The 18,060-nt window shown below is 38.5% G+C and overlaps 1 protein-coding gene across 1 annotated transcript in view; it reads left to right on the top strand.

The window, feature by feature from the left end:
• PKHD1 (PKHD1, fibrocystin/polyductin) overlaps positions 1–18,060 on the top strand; it is a 492,125-nt gene that overhangs the window by 355,896 nt on the left and 118,169 nt on the right. Inside the window, exons 49-50 of the mRNA XM_027840287.1 lie at positions 1,251–1,428; positions 2,574–2,769. Coding sequence (XP_027696088.1) covers positions 1,251–1,428; positions 2,574–2,769 — 374 coding nt within the window. The remainder of the gene's footprint in view (positions 1–1,250; positions 1,429–2,573; positions 2,770–18,060) is intronic.

The following is an 18,060-nucleotide window of genomic DNA, read 5'->3' as shown; positions in this document are numbered from 1 at the left end:
TATCCTTTGTGTTTCACTCTGCTACAAGGAAGAAATTATCTTTGCTGGGGAATCCCACTCATGCTTCAGAGAGGGAGGGCTTGCCAGAACCTGGGCTTCAGTCACTGGTCAATAGAAAGATCTCATTACCAGTATTAATGTATTATTTGCAGCTGATAAGATGATCCTGCTTCAGGATTGCAGCTTTGGGCATTTGTTTAATTAATAGTAAAAGGCTCTGTCCCATATGACCTTATTAAGATGACATTTATTAGTGACCAGAGAGCTCTGAGGGTATTACCAACAGCAGCACATCAGAGTTGTGTTAGATGCAGAAATGATCATCAAAAGACATTTTCCCCAGGGCTCTTTGGAACTCACAGGGGTCTACATTAACCTCCTTTACAGAAATATAAATGGCAGCATCATCAAGAGCCTAGTTGAGGAAAGGATAAGGACTGGATCTATGATTTCACTGATGTGAGGAACTATCAGATTAGGATATTCTTTCTGCCTATGTCTTGTCACTTATTCTGAAACTTAGTGTCTCAGACAGCTGCCTAGAGCCCTGAGAGTTAAGTTACTTGCCCAGGGTCACACTGCCACTGGGTATCAGAGGCAGTCTTTTTTGCTTTGAGATCTTTGTAAGAGATCATAGGTTGTACCTATAGAGAGCCTTAAGGTTTGCAAAGTATTTTATATATGTTATCTTATTTGACCCTCATAAAAACTCTGGAAGGTAGGTGCTATTATATCCATTTTGTAGGTAAGGAAACTGAGGCTCAGAGAGGTTTAATGATTTGTCCAGGGTCACATAACCATTGTATATTAGAGTTGAGAATTGAACTCAAAACTGTCTAGATTTAAGGCCTACTCTCTATCCACTAGTTGCTGCTACCTTTAATGGGTGTCCCTATGGAAATATTTCCAGAAAGGAAGAGGGAGTCATAAATGAAAAGAGAAGTCAAGTACTCCTGAGTCAGAATTGGTCAGTAAACCTGAAACCTCTTTGTGTTTTGTGCTGAAGAGGCAGCTAGGTGGTGTAGTGGATAGAGTTCTGGACCAGGAGTCAGAAAAACTCGAGTTCAAGTCTAGCTTCAGACTTTGACTACCCATGTGATTGGGTAAGGCACTTAACCTCTGTCTCATTTTTCTCAACTGTAAAATGAGGATTAGAGCAGTACCTACCTCTCAGAGTTGTATTTCTATAATACCTGGAACATAATAATTGCTTAATAAATGTTTCTTCCCTTCCCTGATTGTCTCCCTAGAGCTGAAGCACCAGATGTTGCTTATGAGTTAACAGTGACTGATAGTAGAAATCAGACGACCACTGTCAACTTTGTGTATGACACGTTGTCAAACCCATATGGTTGGATGGCTCTGCTTTTGGATCAAGAAACCTACTTGCTGAGATTTGAGGCTCCTTGGATTAACATCAATCTTCAGGTAACCCTGGGCTTTGATTGGTTAGTCAATGCAATCTCTCCCTGAATATCCCCTCCTAATCATTCTTATAACTCTTTTCTTAGAACTCATCTCACAGTGAGATATGACTATCTTTTAAATGGAATAAAAATTTAGAATCACTTCAAATCTCATCTTATCATATTTCTTATACTTGAAAAATATTTAGTAATTCTAATATACCAGGAAAATGTTCCACCATAAAACAGCTTTATGATTTGCCAGATTAGTAAATCAAATTATCCCTATTAGAAAATATTTGCAGCCAGATAAATATCATAGGGGTGTATGTCTGTGTTGACACACTGCCATCTTGTGGCAAATCCCTAAAATGTAAATAAATGTGCAGGGTGTTCCAGTACTAAGTGTGGGATTTTGTTTTGTAAAGGTTGGGTCACTATAGGAAGGTCATTGTTGAGCCCTTTCTCTGCCATTCAGCTCTTCTGTTAATTCCTCTTTCACTATGAGTATTCTCTCTTAGAGAACAAAAAGGGTGCTTGCTACTAGAGCCCCCTGGGGACTCACAGCCACGTTACTCTCTATCTTTTCCTGAATTTGAGGGTTTTATTTCCCTTCATGAGCCTTCTCAGATCTCCTCAGTATCATTTCTGAGACATGTTACTGTGATTGCCTGAATCTTTTAAGAGTAAGTAATAGGTTGGCAAAGTTTTGGTTTATCAATCTGCACACTGGATTCTAGTCCCAGCTGCTCAGTCACTAACTGGCTGAGTAACCTTAGCCAATATCTGCCTGGCTCAGCCTCAATCAACTCCAATGTAATAAAAAGGCATTGAACTTCTGATGTTCTTTTCACTTCTAAATCTATAATCTCTAGTTACGAATGCACCACTTTGAGAATGCTGCTGATGTTAGATATGATGATGGCTTGCCCTTCTTGGTAGCATCCAGTCATTCTCCAGAGAAAGAAATTGACACTGATAAGGGCTCAGTGACTTGCCGCAGTCACAATGGTGACTTTGTAGAGCCAGGATTTGAAGTTTGATTCTCTAATTCTGAAGCCCACATTCTTTTTTACTGTACCACACTTCCTCTTGATGAGGCATTATTTCCAAATGACTGAAAACCAAGATGTGCTGCCAGTGACCAGTATGACTTGTTTTCCACAGTATTCAGCAACATTTGATCATTTTACTCCTGGAAATTACCTGCTCATGGTGCACAAAGATTTGCAGCCATATGCTGACATCCTGGTGTTGTGTGGGACTAGAGTTGGGCAGTCACTTCTATCACCTCCATCTGCCACTCGTGATAAGGCCTGTGATTGGTTCTTCAACAGTCAGTTGGGGGAGCTCACTTATTTGGGTAAGTATATGATCAAGAATGTCTGGTGGATGTGTACTACAGGTTTCTACTAGTTGAGTGTCATTTGACTTTCTTTGCATATGAGTATGTATATTGCTTTTCTTAATTTGAGGACATGAACATTTGTAAAATAGTAGATAGTGGGGAGAAAATATACTTTAAAGTAGAGGTTTCAAACATGTTACTGGTAGCCCAAACCAAATTAAAATGGAATTGATAAATTCCATAAATTAACAAAATAAATAAAATGTAATAGAACATAGGTAATGTTAATATATCATTTTCTAAGTCAATACGAAGCCCACAGGAATCCATATATACGGTTTAGTGGCCCCATTTTTATTTGAGATCAATACCCTTACTTTGGAGAACTCTGATATTGATGTACAGAACTGCTGCAATTGAAAAAAATAGGATTTTTTTTTCTCGAAGGGAAAGGATGTGCTAGGAATTTTTTGCATAAATTCAGACAATGTCAGACTGGTAGAAAACTTCGAAGCAGAAGAATGAGAAATTACTTTAGAGTATTTGAAGGGTATACAGTGCAAGTCTGTGTGGAGAGAATAGTACTCCAAAGAGAGGTTGATAAATGGGGCTGGGAAGAGGGAGTTGGACAGTAAATCAACAGCGTTTATTAAGTGCCTACTAATTCCCAGCTACTCTTGACATTGAGTATATAAGATAAAAACAAAATTGTCTCTACCCTCTAGAAGCTCACATGCTTTTGGGGGAGACAATAAGCATAAACTAAATACAAATCTATTTGGGTGGTCACTTTAAGCTTCTTGTTTAAAAAAAGTTGAAATGGGGGAAAGGCTCAGAATAAATAAGTAGGTCATTGGGCAAAAGTGATAAATTGCAAGATGGGTGTACATGCAGTTCAGGACTCATGTACAGGGAAGGAAATGTGGTTCATCCTTCATTTTTGAAGAGAACCAATGAAATCATGGAGCAATGTCTTGACTTCTCAGTGAATTGGATTTAAGTGAGGCAGAGTTGCACAAAGTCATCAGTCTCTTTATCTCTTCCAGAGTCATCAAAATCTAGTGGCAGGACATAACTGAAGGTGGCAGGGAAGGAAATAGGGTCTAGAAGCTTGCTATTCCTAAATTTGCCTAAGGACACTTAAAGACTTAGAGTAGTCAATGCCCCTCTTCTGTCTTCTGTGTAGCTTTGCCTATAGTAGGCACTTAATAAATTTGTTGAATTGGGTTGAATTGAATTGAGGAGGCAGGAGGGTTTGAACTTGTTGGTGTCTATTCCTGGAGCAAATGCATCGATTTCTATGCACTTTATTATGATTTAGAGGACTCACAGTACATTAAGGTCAGAGTTTCTAAAATTTTGGGTAAAATGTCTAAGGCTTTTCCCATGCTGACTGGTACTCCAGTGGTGATAGAGAATTATGATATAGCTGATACCTGGAAACAGGCCCAAAGAGGGGCAAATTCCACTTCTCCACATTTTATTTTGAGTTTTTATTTAAACTTAAAGAGGTAGCATTAGCTAGTGGTTGGAAAGTTGGTTTCAGTCAGGAGGACACGAGTTCAAGTTCCACTTCTAATACATCAATCAATCTTCATTGTGAATTTGTTAAATGCTTACTAATTGCCAGATGTGCTAAGCACTTACAATTTTTTAGAAAATGGCAAAACTCATCATTACTCTCAAGGAGCTCACATTCTAATAGGGGAGACAAAATGTAAATAAATAGGTAGGGGAAGGTACTAGCAGCTTGGGGGAGAGGGAAAGGCCTCTTTCAAAAGGTGGCATTTGACTTGAGTTTTGAAGTTAGCCAAGGATTGTGTGACCTTGGGAAAGCCATTTAATGTCTCAGTGCCCCCAGGGAATTCTTTGAGAAGAAACTCATCTGTCTAGGTAAAAGAGATTTCTTTACTGAGAAGCTCCATATACCAATGAACTTACAAGTGTGTTAGAACAATTCAATTCAATTCAATAAACATTTATTAAGTACTTATTATGTGCCAGGCACTGTGCTAAGCACTGGGGCCAAAAAAGAGGCAAAAGACAGTCTCTGCTTTCATGGAGCTTACTATCTAATAACAACAACAACAAAGAAAACCTGCCCCATTCAGTGCCTAACTTCTTTGAAATCCTGGAACTTTCTGGGTGACATAGAATTGACTAGCTAAAATATACAGAATTCCTTCCATTTTGGAAAGGAGCCACATTCAGGACCTCATGGTCTAAATGTGCCATCTCTGTGAAGATTCATGCCCATGTTTTAGAAGGTCAAGTTTGAAACTGGCTAACTCTGAAAGGCTTCCAGAATTCCCTTCAAATTACTCTATAGAGTCCTGAAAATAATATTTTGACCAGTTAAGTGTCTTTGGAAGGTCATTTATCTTACTAAATTTGCTTTGACACCACTCTTTTTTCCTGCATTAAGCCTTGTCTCTTCTTATTACCTGCTCATCCCTCTGCTGCTTGCTATATTAGCAAGTTAAAGAAACAAGTATGGGGCTTCTGGGAGCCAAGATGGTGAAGTAAAAAGGTAGTCGCTCTTACCCTCCCCTATCAACCTCTGAAAACCCAGAAAATATCACCCCAGAAAAAAACCTGGAACAGCTGAACCAGAAGAAAGATGGGGTACAGCAGTGCAGTAGCCCAGGTAGATAGAGGGATTAATGGGAAAGGCCCCTCTTACCCTGGGGGAAGGGGAGCAGTATGAAACAGGAGTCGCCCGGCCAGCTAGTGGAAAGACCCACTTTAGCACACCAGGAGGAGATTCTGGTGCCTCGGCATTCTACAGCAAATGAGTCTCCCAATGCCTCAGCAAAAATAAGGGAAGCAGCACTACAAAGGTCCCCAGGTGGATAAGCACCCGGCAGCATTCGTCTGAAAGGAGCTGAAGAAAGCAACCTAGAGGTACCAAAAAGTTCCAGCCTTGTTGATTCCAGCCCAACACCAGGTAAGCTGTCAGAACCCTACAGCCTCCAATTGCCAACCAGGAGATCCCAAAGCCCAGCTGGTCGAGCAGGCAAACTCCAACAGCTCTACCTCTGAGTGCCTCAGTGAGGGTGGTGTAACTGGTGGAAACCAGCTCAGAAAACCACCAGGTGCCTCGGCATTCTACAGCAAAGAAGTCTCCCAGTACCTCAACAGAAATAAGGGTGGCAGCACTGCAAGGGGCCCCAGGCTGATAAAACACCTGGCAGCACTTATCTAAAAGGAGCTAAATAAAGCTAAAGGAAAGGAAAAGCAGGCAACCTAGATTTACCTGAAAGTCCCAGCCTTGCTGATTGCAGCCCAACACCGGTTAAACTGCCAGAAACCTACAGCCTCCAATTGCCAACATAAGAGGCCCCAGCAAACAAAGCCAGTGACCAAGACCTAGGCTTCCAACACAAGAAGCTTGGGTGAGTGCCCTCTGCTCCCCAGCAGGAGAGCTTAATCTCTTTAAAGGCCAGAGAATAAAGAAACACCATGAGTAAAAAGAAACGTACGATAGATTCCTATTATGAGAAGAGTGAAGATGAAGACAGAAATTCTGAAGAGGACAACACTGTCATCAAACCCACATCTGCAACATCAAAAGGGAATATGGACTGTTCTGAAGCCCAAAAATCCTTCTTAGAAGAACTCAAGAAGGATTTTAAAAGTCAAATGAGAGCAGTAGAGGAGTCCTTTAAAAGTACAATTGGGCCAATTGGAAAAAAAGTACAATGAAGAAAACAAGTCCCTAAAACACACAATTGGCCAATTGGAAAAAAAGTACAATGAAGAAAATAAATCCCTTAAAAATACAATTGACCGATTGGAGAAGAAAGTACAAAATCTAACAGAAAAAAAAATGTTAAAAATTAGAATTGAACAAATGGAAACTAATGACACTATGAGAGAGCAAGAATCAGTCAAACAGAAACAAAAAAATGAAAAAATAGATGAAAATGTAAAATACCTCATAGGTAAAACATCTGACCTGGAAAATCAATCCGGGAGAGACAATTTAAAAATATAGGCCTACCTGAAAGCCATGATGAAAAAAAGAGCCTGGACAATATCCTTCAGGAAATCATAAAGGAAAACTGCCCTGAAGTCCTAGAACCTGAAGGTAAAATAACTATAGAAAGAATCCATTGCTCCCTGCCTGAAAGAGATCCCAAATTGAAAACACCAAATAGCTAAATTCCAAAATTACCAGATAAAAGAGAAATTACTGCAGGAAACCAGAAAGAAACAATTTAAATATCATGGAACCACAGTCAGGATTGCACAGGACCTTGCAGCCTCTACACTAAAAGACCTTAGGGCATGGAACATGATATTCTGTAAGGCAAAGAATGCAGCCAAGGAAAACCCAGCAAAAATGAGTGTGATTTTTCCAGGGAAGGAGATGGATATTCAACAAAATAGGGGACTTCCAAACATTCCTGATAAAAAGACCATAGCTCAACAAAAAATTTGATCTTCAAGTACAAGATTCAAGAGAGACATAAAAAGGTAAATGGGACGGAAAGATACAATATGTTGTTAATAAGGGCAAAATGTTTACATCCCTACAAGGGAAGATGACACTTGCAACTCTTGAGAACTGTATTGTTATTATACCATGTTAAAGGAGTATACATAAAGGGGGTGGATATAAGTTGACTTTGATGTAATGATAAAAAAAATTTAATCAAGTGGGTTAAATGGATCCAAGTAAGTGGATTAGTCTGAGCTAAGAAAATGTACTGAGAAAGGAGGAGGCAGACAAAGGTAAATTACATTACAGGAAAAGACACAAAAACCTATTAGAGCAGAGGTAAAGAAGGGAGGGGGATGAGCATTGTTTGAACCTTACTCTCATCAGATTTGCCTCAAGACGGGAATAACATAATCAGTTAGGTATAGAAATCTAACTTTTACTATAGGTAGTAGGAGGGGAAAGGAGAAAGAAAGGGAGGAGGATAGAAGAGAGGGAAGAAGCAATAAGAGTAAAGGGGAAGAAAAGGGAAAGGGATAATAGAAGGGAGGTGGGACCCAAGGAGGCGCTGGTCAAAAGCAAAACACTAGTGAGGGGGGGAAAGAAGAAAGGAGAAAGAAAAGCATAAACAGGGGGGGAAAAAGGATGGAGAAAAAGACACAGATAGTAATCATAACTGTAAATGTAAATGGGATAAACTCTCCCATAAAATGGAAGCTTATAGCAGATTAGATTAAAAACCATAATTCTACAATATGTTGTTTACAGGAAACACATTTGAAAAAGAGTGACACATACAGGGTAAAGGTAAAAGTCTGGAGCAAAATATATTATGCTTCAGCTGAAGTAGAAAAAAAGCAGGGGTAGCAATCCTGATCTCAGACAAAGCCAAAGCAAAAATAGATCTTATCAAAAGAGATAAGGACGGAAACTACATCCTGCTAAAAGGCACTATAGGCAATGAAGTAATATCATTACTAAACATATATGCACCAAATGGTATAGCATCCAGATTCTTAGAGGAGAAGTTCAGGGAGTTACAGGAAGAAATAGACAGCAAAACTATATTAGTAGGGGACCTCAACTTCACCATCTCTGAACTAGATAAATCTAGCCACAAAATAAACAAGAAAGAAGTTAAGGAGGTGAATAGAACATTAGAAGAGTTAGCTATGATAGACCTGTGGAGAAAACTGAATGGGGTTAGAAAGGAATATACTTTTTTCTCAGTGGTACATGGCACATACACAAAAACTGACCATGTATTAGGGCATAAAAACCTCACACTCCAATGCAGAAAGGCAGAAATATTAAATGCATCCTTTTCAGATCATGATGCAATTAAAATTATATGTAACAAAGGGCCATGGAAAGATAGACTGAAAAATAATTGGAAACTAAATAATCTAATCCTAAAAAATGATTGGGTCAAAGAACAAATCATAGAAACAATCAATAATTTCATTCAAGAGAATGACAATAATGAGACAACATATCAAAACTTATGGGATGCAGCAAAAGCAGTTCTTAGGGGAAGTTTTATATCTCTAAATGCTTACATAAATAAAATAGAAAAAGAGGAGATCAATGAATTGGGCATACAACTAAAAAAACTAGAAAAAAAAACAAATTTAAAATCCTCAATTAAACACCAAATTAGAAATATTGAAAACCAAAGGAAAAATTAATAAAATTGGAATTAAGGAAACTATTGAACTAATAAATAAAACTAAGAGCTGGTTTTATGAAAAAAACAATAAAATAGATAAACCTTTGGTTAATCTAGTTAAAAAAAAGAAAGAAGAAAACCAAATTACTAGTATCAAGAATGAAAAGGGTGAAACTACCACCAAGGAAGAGGAAATTAAAACAACAATTAGGAATTATTTTGCCCAACTATATGCCAACAAATTTGACAATCTTAGTGAAATGAATATATATTTACAAAAATATAAATTGCCCAGATTAACAGAAGAGGAAGTAAAATACTTAAATAACCCCATGTCAGAAAAAGAAATTGAACAAGTCATTGATGAACTCCCTAGGAAAAAATCTCCAGGGCCAGATGGATTTACATGCGAATTCTATCAAACTTTTAAAGAGCAATTAATTCCAATACTATATAAACTATTTGGTAAAATAGGTAAAGAAGGAATCTTACTAAATTCTTTTTATGATACAAATATGGTGCTGATACCTAAACCAGGAAGAGTCAAAACAGAGAAAGAAAATTATAGACCAATTTCTCTAATGAATATAGATGTGAAAATTTTAAACAAAATATTAGCAAAAAGATTACAGCAACTTATCACACAAATAATACACTATGACCATGTAAAATTTATACCAGGAATGCAGGACTGGTTCAATATAAGGAAAACTATTCACATAATCCATCATATCAACACCAAAACTAACAGAAACCACATGATCATCTCAATAGATGCAGAAAAAGCTTTTGGCGAAATACAACACCCATTCCTAATAAAAACACTAGAAAGCATAGGTATAAATGGAGTCTCCCTTAAAATAATAAATAGCATCTATCTAAAACTTTCAGCAAGCATAATATGTAATGGGGACAAGCTAGAAGCATTTCCAATAAGATCAGGTGTGAAACAAGGATGTCCATTATCACCACTGTTATTCAACATCATACTGGAAACGTTAGCTTTTGCAATAAAAGAAGAAAAAGACATTGAAGACATTAGAATAGGCAAAGAAGAAACAAAGCTATCACTCTTTGCAGATGACATGATGTTATATATAGAGAATCCCAGAGAATCAAGTGAAAAACTTCTTGAAATAATAAACAACTTTAGCAAAGTTTCAGGCTATAAAATAAACCCACATAAATTATTGGCATTTCTATATATTACCAACAAATCCCAACAGCAAGAGATAGAAAGAGAAATTCCATTTAAACTTACTGCAGACATTATAAAATATTTAGGAGTCTACCTCCCAAAACAAACCCAGGAACTCTATGAACACAATTACAAAACACTTTTCATGCAAATAAAATCAGATCTAAATAATTGGAAAAACATCAGTTGCTCATGGGTAGGCCGAGCTAATATAATAAAAATGACAATTCTATCTAAGCTAATTTACTTATTCAGTGCCATACCAATCAAACTACCAAAAAATTATTTTATAGAGTTAGAAAAAATAATAAGAAGATTCATTTGGAAGAAGAAAAGGTCCAGAATATCAAGAGAACTAATGAAAAGCAATGCAGGGGAAAGTGGCCTAGCCATTCCAGGTCTTAAATTGTATTATAAAGCAGCAATCATCAAAACTGCTTGGTACTGGCTAAGAAATAGAGTGGTGGATCAGTGGAATAGGTTAAGTATGCAAGACACAGTAGTCAGTGACTGTGGTAATCTATTATTTGATAAAACCAAAGACCCTAGTTTCTGGAATAAGAACCCACTCTTTGAAAAAAACTGCTGGGAAAACTGGAAAAGAGTATGGCAGAAACTAGGCATAGACCAAAATCTCACACCATATACCAAAATAAAGTCAAAATGGGTACATGATTTAGATATAAAGACTGATACTATGAGCAAACTGAAAGAGCAAGGAATAGTTTACCTGTCAGATTTATGGAGAACAGAAGAATTCATGACCAACCAGGAGATAGAGAACATTACGAAAAGCAAAATAGATAATTTTGATTACATTAAATTGAAATGTTTTTGCACAAACAAAGCCAATGCAACTAAGACTAGAAGGAAGGTAGAAAATTGCGAAAAAATTTTTACAACCAGCCTCTCTGATAAGGGCCTCATTTCTAAAATATATAGAGAATTAAGTCAAATTTATAAGAATACAAGCCATTCCCCAATTGATAAGTGGTCAAAGGATATGAACAGACAGTTCTCAGATGGAGAAATTAAAGTCATCTATAGTCATATGAAAAAATGCTCTAAATCACTATTGATTAGAGAAATGCAAATCAAAACAACTCTGAGGTACCACATCACACCTATCAGAATGGCCAACATGACAAAACAGGAAAATAATGAATGTTGGAGAGGATGTGGTAAAATTGGAACACTAATGCATTGTTGGTGGAGTTGTGAAATGATCCAACCATTTTGGAGAGCAATTTGGAACTATGCCCAAAGGGCTATAAAAATGGGCATACCCTTTGACCCAGCAATAGCACTTCTAGGGCTATATCCCAAAGAGATAACACAAATGGGAAAAGGACCTACATGTACAAAAATATTCATAGCAGCTCTTTTTGTGGTGGCAAAGAATTGGAAATTGAGAGGATGCCCATCAATTGGGGAATGGCTGAGCAAGTTGTGGTATATGAATGTGATGGAATACTATTGTGCTATAAGAAATGATGAACAGGCTGATTTCAGAAACACCTGGAAAGACTTGTATGGTCTGATGCTGAGTAAAGTGAGCAGAGCCAAGAGAACATTGTACACAATAACAGCCACGTTGTGTGATGACTAATATTGATATACTTAACCCTTCCTGGCAATACAAGGATCTAAGACATCTCCAGAGGCCTTGTGATGGAAAATGCTATCCGCACTCAAACAAAGTGCTATGGGAGCCAAATTGTTATTTTTTTTTTCTCTTCTGTTGAGTTTTGTTTCCTCTTTCTGATGGTTCCTCCTATTGGTTTTAATTTCTACTTACAACATCACTAATGTGAAAATATGTTTAATATGAATGTAAATGTAAAGCTATATCAGATTGTGTGCTGTCTTGGGGAGGGTGGGGGGTGAAAGGGAGAGAAAAATTTTAAACTCAAAAGCATGTGGAAGTGATTATTGAGAAATCAAAATAAATTAATAAAAAATTTTAAAAAAAGGAAACAAGTATGGGATTGAGGGTAGCCGAGATGTTCAGAGTTAACTCACAAACATGGATTCCTATGAAAATTAAGCCAAGGTGGAGTAACCTTATGTGGTTTTCATTAGGCCTGCTACTTGATTTCCTCCCTCCCCATCTTTGTTTAGATGTAAGGCTTGCATGTATTTGTATTAATGATTGACATCACATGCAGAGGTACCCATTGAAAATGCTTTTTCATTAACTTTGGTGGTTACATTTCTTGTATCGTAGATTTAGACCTCAGAAAACCCAAGGAGATCACCTAGTTCAATTCACCTATTTTACAAACAAGGAAACTGAGGTCCAGAGCTAGTAAATGACTTGAACTATTACCTAGTAATAGTGAACAGGGTTGGGATTTGAATACAGGTTCATTGATTCACAATTTTGCATTTTTTTTCGCTACTGGAAGACTAATTTTGGGACAGTGGGTTGCATCATTGTTTTGGTTTGTCCATAGGCTTTGTTTTCATTTTATTCTTACAAGGTAGAAATTGAAGAACATCACCATTTTCAGTTCTGTCCACTGAACTGTTAACTAGTTGTCTAATGTCATTCTGAATGGGGTGTTGGCTAGAAGAACCCAGGTGTTCCAGCTTCTAAACCACTACTTATCTCCACTAGAGTGTGCTGCCTACTAGATAATTGCTGAAATTCAACCACTTTGCTGAAATGGGATGGGGGTTGGCTGGGTGGAGAGCTGCTCTTACCCCATCCATCACAGGAGGCAGAGTTTTAGCAAGCTCAATGCCTCAGTCAAGCATTTTGTTGGCTTTCCCCTCCCCCCTCTTCAGGGTCAGCTTTCAGCTTCCTTCTAGTTGAGGACAGGCTTTTCCTTTGTGATTTGCTTTTATCTCTTGAGGAAAAACCCTTTTAATTTCTCCCTCTCCCTCAGTTTCTTCACCTGTAAAATGGGGTTGAAGATATTTACCTAAGGATATGGTGGTTCATGATACTTTAAACCAACTATGGCTAATTTACCTTTCTGCAAATTTGTTGTTGAGTGAGGCTGCTTTAGTTGAACTCATTACAAATTCCTTTTATTTGTCCAGAGGATCAGAAATATCATGAGATTCAAACCAAGCATATACCCAGCAAGCATTTCTGAAAGGATATCATTATATATTTTTAGAACTTACAGCTAAAACCAACAGAGAGGCATGTGACAGAGTATCTATGACATACGTTTTCTCAACTGGAGGCTGCTATCTTCTCAGTGATTAGTTTCAATAGAATAATATGGCTAATTTAACAAGCACAGAGTTCTTTGAGGGCTGGAGGCTTGATTCAGATTGTCCTAAATCCATTGAGAATTCTGAGGAAGCAAGGACTCAGGATCATAGACCTACAACAAGAAGAGACTTCAGAGGCCATCTCGTTCAACCCTCTCATTTTTTAGGTGAAGGAATGAATGAATGAATGAATGAAAATATAATAAGCCCTTACTATGTGCCAAACTTAGTACCTTTAAGTGTGGAAGATACAAAAAAAAACAAAAACAAAAAAACAAAACTAGAGCAGAGACAGTCCCTGTCCTCAAAGAGCTTACTTTCAGATGAGGAAATTGAGGGGGAGAGAAGTTAAGTCACTTGTCCGAGGTCATACAAGTAATAAGTATCAGAAGGATCTATGAGACTAGACATGAAATTAAGCTGCCTGGGTATAAGCATGCCCATTATGATGCCCTTTGGTAGAACTTAGAAATAATTTTGTTTCATAGTTTTATAGCTGTAAAACCTGAAAGTGATGTCAGAAGTCATCTCGTCCAGATCTCTCATTTTATGGACAAGGAAACTGAGGCTAGAGAAGTAGAATGTCACATTCATCTGATCAATAGTTTTGAGCTGTTACTTCTATATCATGCTCAGAAGCAAGTATGATCTAGGGACAATGATTCTTTTATGTATGCAGAAGTCTGGACTAAAACCAAGAAAGGCTATTTTTCCTTTTATGGCCCAATGTTTTGGCTCTACTTTGTGCCCAGTGAATATCCCTATCACATAGAGTCATCTGTTTACAGTTGTCACTTTTCCTCCTGTCTTTCATAAAGATATTTCTTCAGTTTGGGGGGAACTACTTTTTAAAAATTTTTTAGTTACATTAATGCTCTGAAATAATTAGTCAGCTAATTAATCTGGTTTACAAGCTTTGTAGGATTCTTTAGCTGTCAGTCAGACCTAAGCCTGAGGCCTACATTTAGTCTCAGCTCCCTTACCCATGTGACTCTGGTTGCTATGACTACCAGCTACATCTGCTGACACCCTACTCTCTATTTATTGCTTAATTAAGAATTTCACGCTCAGTCCTTATCTGCCTCTAAGAACAAGCACACACTGTTAAGAAATTCCAAATTTAGTCCCATGGACAAGGCGAGTCTTTCTTGTAGGCCTAGATGTATGGAGCCGTTCTAACTACCCTCTTGGCATCTAAGCCGCCACCCTTCAATCAAAAATCATTAAATGGGGCAGAGATAATGAGCATGCAGCATATCAAAAGAAGGATGTTTGCTTGGTCCAAAGGAGGAAAAGCTGTCCAGCCCCATGCACAGCCGCCACTTCAAAGGGAGATGAGTTCTCTTGTCAGTAGGGCCCAATAAAGCTCTGTTGTTCCAGGCTTGACTTATGCAAAAGGTCTGGTATGCCGGAGTCCCATCTCCCAGACGCAGACTCCCTTCAATTCCCTGCTCCATAACTCCCCCCCCCACCTCTTGCCTTCCACACGTTCGTGTGTCAGCAGTTAGGCAGCTGGGTCCCCCAAAGCATCAGTCAGAGCGTATAATCACTGACTCTCCATTCACAATGGCCACTTGTAGGGGGGTGGTCAGGAGGAGGTCTTCCTTACAATAGGAACACAATTATTGCAGCTGCTAGGGAGGGCCATGATTCTTCCTGTAGAAAAGTAATAGGTCCTGCCCAAAACAGGGGGAGAAGGTTGGGGTGAGGCAGTGGGGGTGGAGAAAACAATCTTGAGTTTATTATTCATATTCTGACTCTTGGAGGCCCATTGCTAGGCCAGTGGGGTTCCGGCAGCTGCTCGTACATAGCCCCTTTCTAATAATTGTACATTCTGTCAGGGGTCAACTTACTTTTGACCTCATCCTTTTGTACCAGTAAAAGACTCTTTAGGGCAAACTGTTGGGTTGTGGCAGGAGTGCATTAAACACCCTCAGCTTCCCCCTGGCCAACCAGCACCGGGTGATAAATTTACATCAGATGCTGGGCCATTCACAAGAGAACTCTGCAGTTCACACAGTCTCCTCTTACTCAGTGGCACATGGCTGAACTGGGGCATTGTGGGAGCTGGCAGCTGAGCAGGTCCACCATGGAGTTATCAGGCTCAGATGCTTCTGACATGCTACTCTCTCTTCTGACCCGACTAGAAAAAAAGAAACATTATCTAGCCAGCCGGGTTAATGCTCATCTCTGAGTTCTCCCAAGCACATAGAGAAAGGGAGTAGGATAGGGAAAGAAGCTGGTGTTGATGTTTATGGGGGCAGGAATGCTTTTGACTGGGAAGACAGATGGGCTTTTCCCATCTGGTTTCCTTGCTTAAAAAAACCTCAAGAAGAGAGGGATCTAGGAGGATATTCCCGGTTAGGGAGCATCTCACAGGATCTAACTTTCCAAGGGATAGAGATGGGCAGAAATGTCCACTCTCTAGGCTTCCTCTTTCTCAAAGGATTATGAGTAATGAGACTGAACACAACACCAATTGGAATCTTCTGTATTTAATCCTGTTTCCTTGCCTCCATGTAGAGCTTTGAAAGAAACTGAAGACTCAAGGATTTTGCTTCTGTTTCCTAAAGCTCTCTGGGAGGATTTCCTGGGATGGAGTGGGGCGGGGGAGTTTTGGGAGAGGTGAATCTTATTCATTCCTCTGTTGCCATTCTAGTTCTGAGGTCCCCTAAGGCAATCCATAGCATTCTAGTTACTAAATTAATTTACATTTATATAGCACAGTTCATCCCCCAAGGATCCCCAAGCACTTTACCAGCCATGTGAAGGGCTGACTTAAGGGAAATACATCAACCTCCAGGGCAGAAATATAGGTAGCAGGACAGAGCTTGGAATATATGGAAAAGGCTTTTGCATGATTGGCATAAGGAACTTCTCTATTGGGAGAAGGGAGGAAAGAGAAAAACAAAAATGAAAACAAAACTGAGGTATAGTTCCCATGAATTCTCCAGGACTCAGACATCTAGGTGTTCATTCTACATCCACCAGGTCATCCTTGCTTCAGTAAAAGTTCACTGCAAGTAAGCCCTTTCCTGTGAGATTTTTTTCCCCTCTTAAGTGCATGAGATACAATATAAATCTTGCCATTGAAGCCAATAGCTTACTACCCTATCACTTGAAGTAGGTGAGGAAAACAAAAAAAAAAAAATGTGGGAATTACATAAAATATAAACACTTTCTTTTCTTCTTGGATTTCCAGCCTCAGAGCCACAAAACCAGGTTTAGGAACATTTTAAATCCCTCATATTTTCAGAAAATGCTAAATAAACAAATTAGGTCTTTTCCCAGTGTTTGTTGTCAGGTCATATTTATCATATTCATCATTTTCATACACTAAGATTAATTGAAGATCCAGACATAGCATAGTGTTACATTGGGTGATTGTAAAGGACATACTTAGTTTTGAGGAATTTCTTCTTTGTATTTCTCAAATCCCTTCTGTCACTCAAAATAGGCTTAGCAAAAGTTAATTTACTGACATCATGACCAGAATACAAAGGCCCAGTGCTATAGAAACACCCAGAGGAGCTGGGTGGCATCTCTTCCATTCTTTTCCTTAGACCCCTACATACTAATTCCAGATTTGAACATCTCTAGTACAATGCACAGGGAAGAACACAGCTCTTCTTTTGAAAGTAGTTTTGGGATAGTAACAGATTGGTTAATGAGTAGTGAAGGACATCTTTCTCTTTTGCATTGACTCCTCTCAATCCTGGATGCTACTTTGTAGTAAATATAATTAACAAGGCCAAAGATAGTTTCACTGTTACATTTGTATCCCCCTAAACCACCACAATTTCTGGCACATACTATAGTGGGTATTTAATATGTCTGTTGATTAATTGATTCCAACCCTGAATAGCAGAGTTTGAATGCAATGGCCAGAAGGCACACCCTGCTTATTTGTTATTTTGGTACTTTCTTACTTAATCAGTCAATCTATCAGCAAGCACTTATTAAGCACCTATCACATAGGAGGCACTCTGCTAAATGCTCAGGATACGAAGAGAAAAAATAATCCCTGTCCTCAAGGATCAGCAGAGACATGTACATGTAGTGATATACTGTATATAAAATGTATTCAAAGTATATAAAAGAGATATTTTTTCAGGGAGAAGGAATTAACAATAGGGGGTGTAGGAGGGGGGAAATCAGGAAAGACGTCGTGTAGGAGACAACATTTGTGCTGAATTTTTAAGGAGAGTAGGGATTTTAAAAGACAGAGGTGAGAAAAGGAGAATGTAATGTAGGCATTGAGGGTGCAGATAGTCTTTGAAAAAGCATGGCTTATGTGGATGTCCCATTCTGGAGTTAGCTTATAAAGAGGAGAGTTGCAAGACTGAAAGAAAGAATGAATGAATGAATGAATGAATGAATGAATGAATGAATGAATGAATGAAAAATCATGTAAGTGCTTACTATGTGTCAAGCACTGTAGAAGAGAGAATACCTCACTCTTTTTCTTGCTATCTAGCAGTGACTCAGCTCCTTCTTTTTTTCTGGACATCATGGGACACCATTAGCTGTGGTTAGTTTAGCTTGTGACATTCTTTTCATCTTAATACTTTCCCCTGTTTTCCTCCTTTGTAATACTACCAATTTGTTACTTCAGTCACATGTATGTTTTCTGAGAACTGAGAACAGAGAGCTCTAAATGGAGAATGAAGGACTTTTCTGTTCCATGGACTCCAGAGTTCCTGCGTGTGTGGTGTGTGTGTGTGTGTGTGTGTGTGTGTGTGTGTGTGTGTGTGTGTGTGTGTGTGT

Source organism: Vombatus ursinus, unplaced genomic scaffold, assembly GCF_900497805.2.
Source record: "Vombatus ursinus unplaced genomic scaffold, bare-nosed wombat genome assembly UNPS02004698.1, whole genome shotgun sequence".
NCBI lineage: Eukaryota > Metazoa > Chordata > Mammalia > Diprotodontia > Vombatidae > Vombatus > Vombatus ursinus.
Note: the sequence above shows the minus strand (reverse complement) of the source record. Positions and strands in the feature narration are given on the sequence as shown.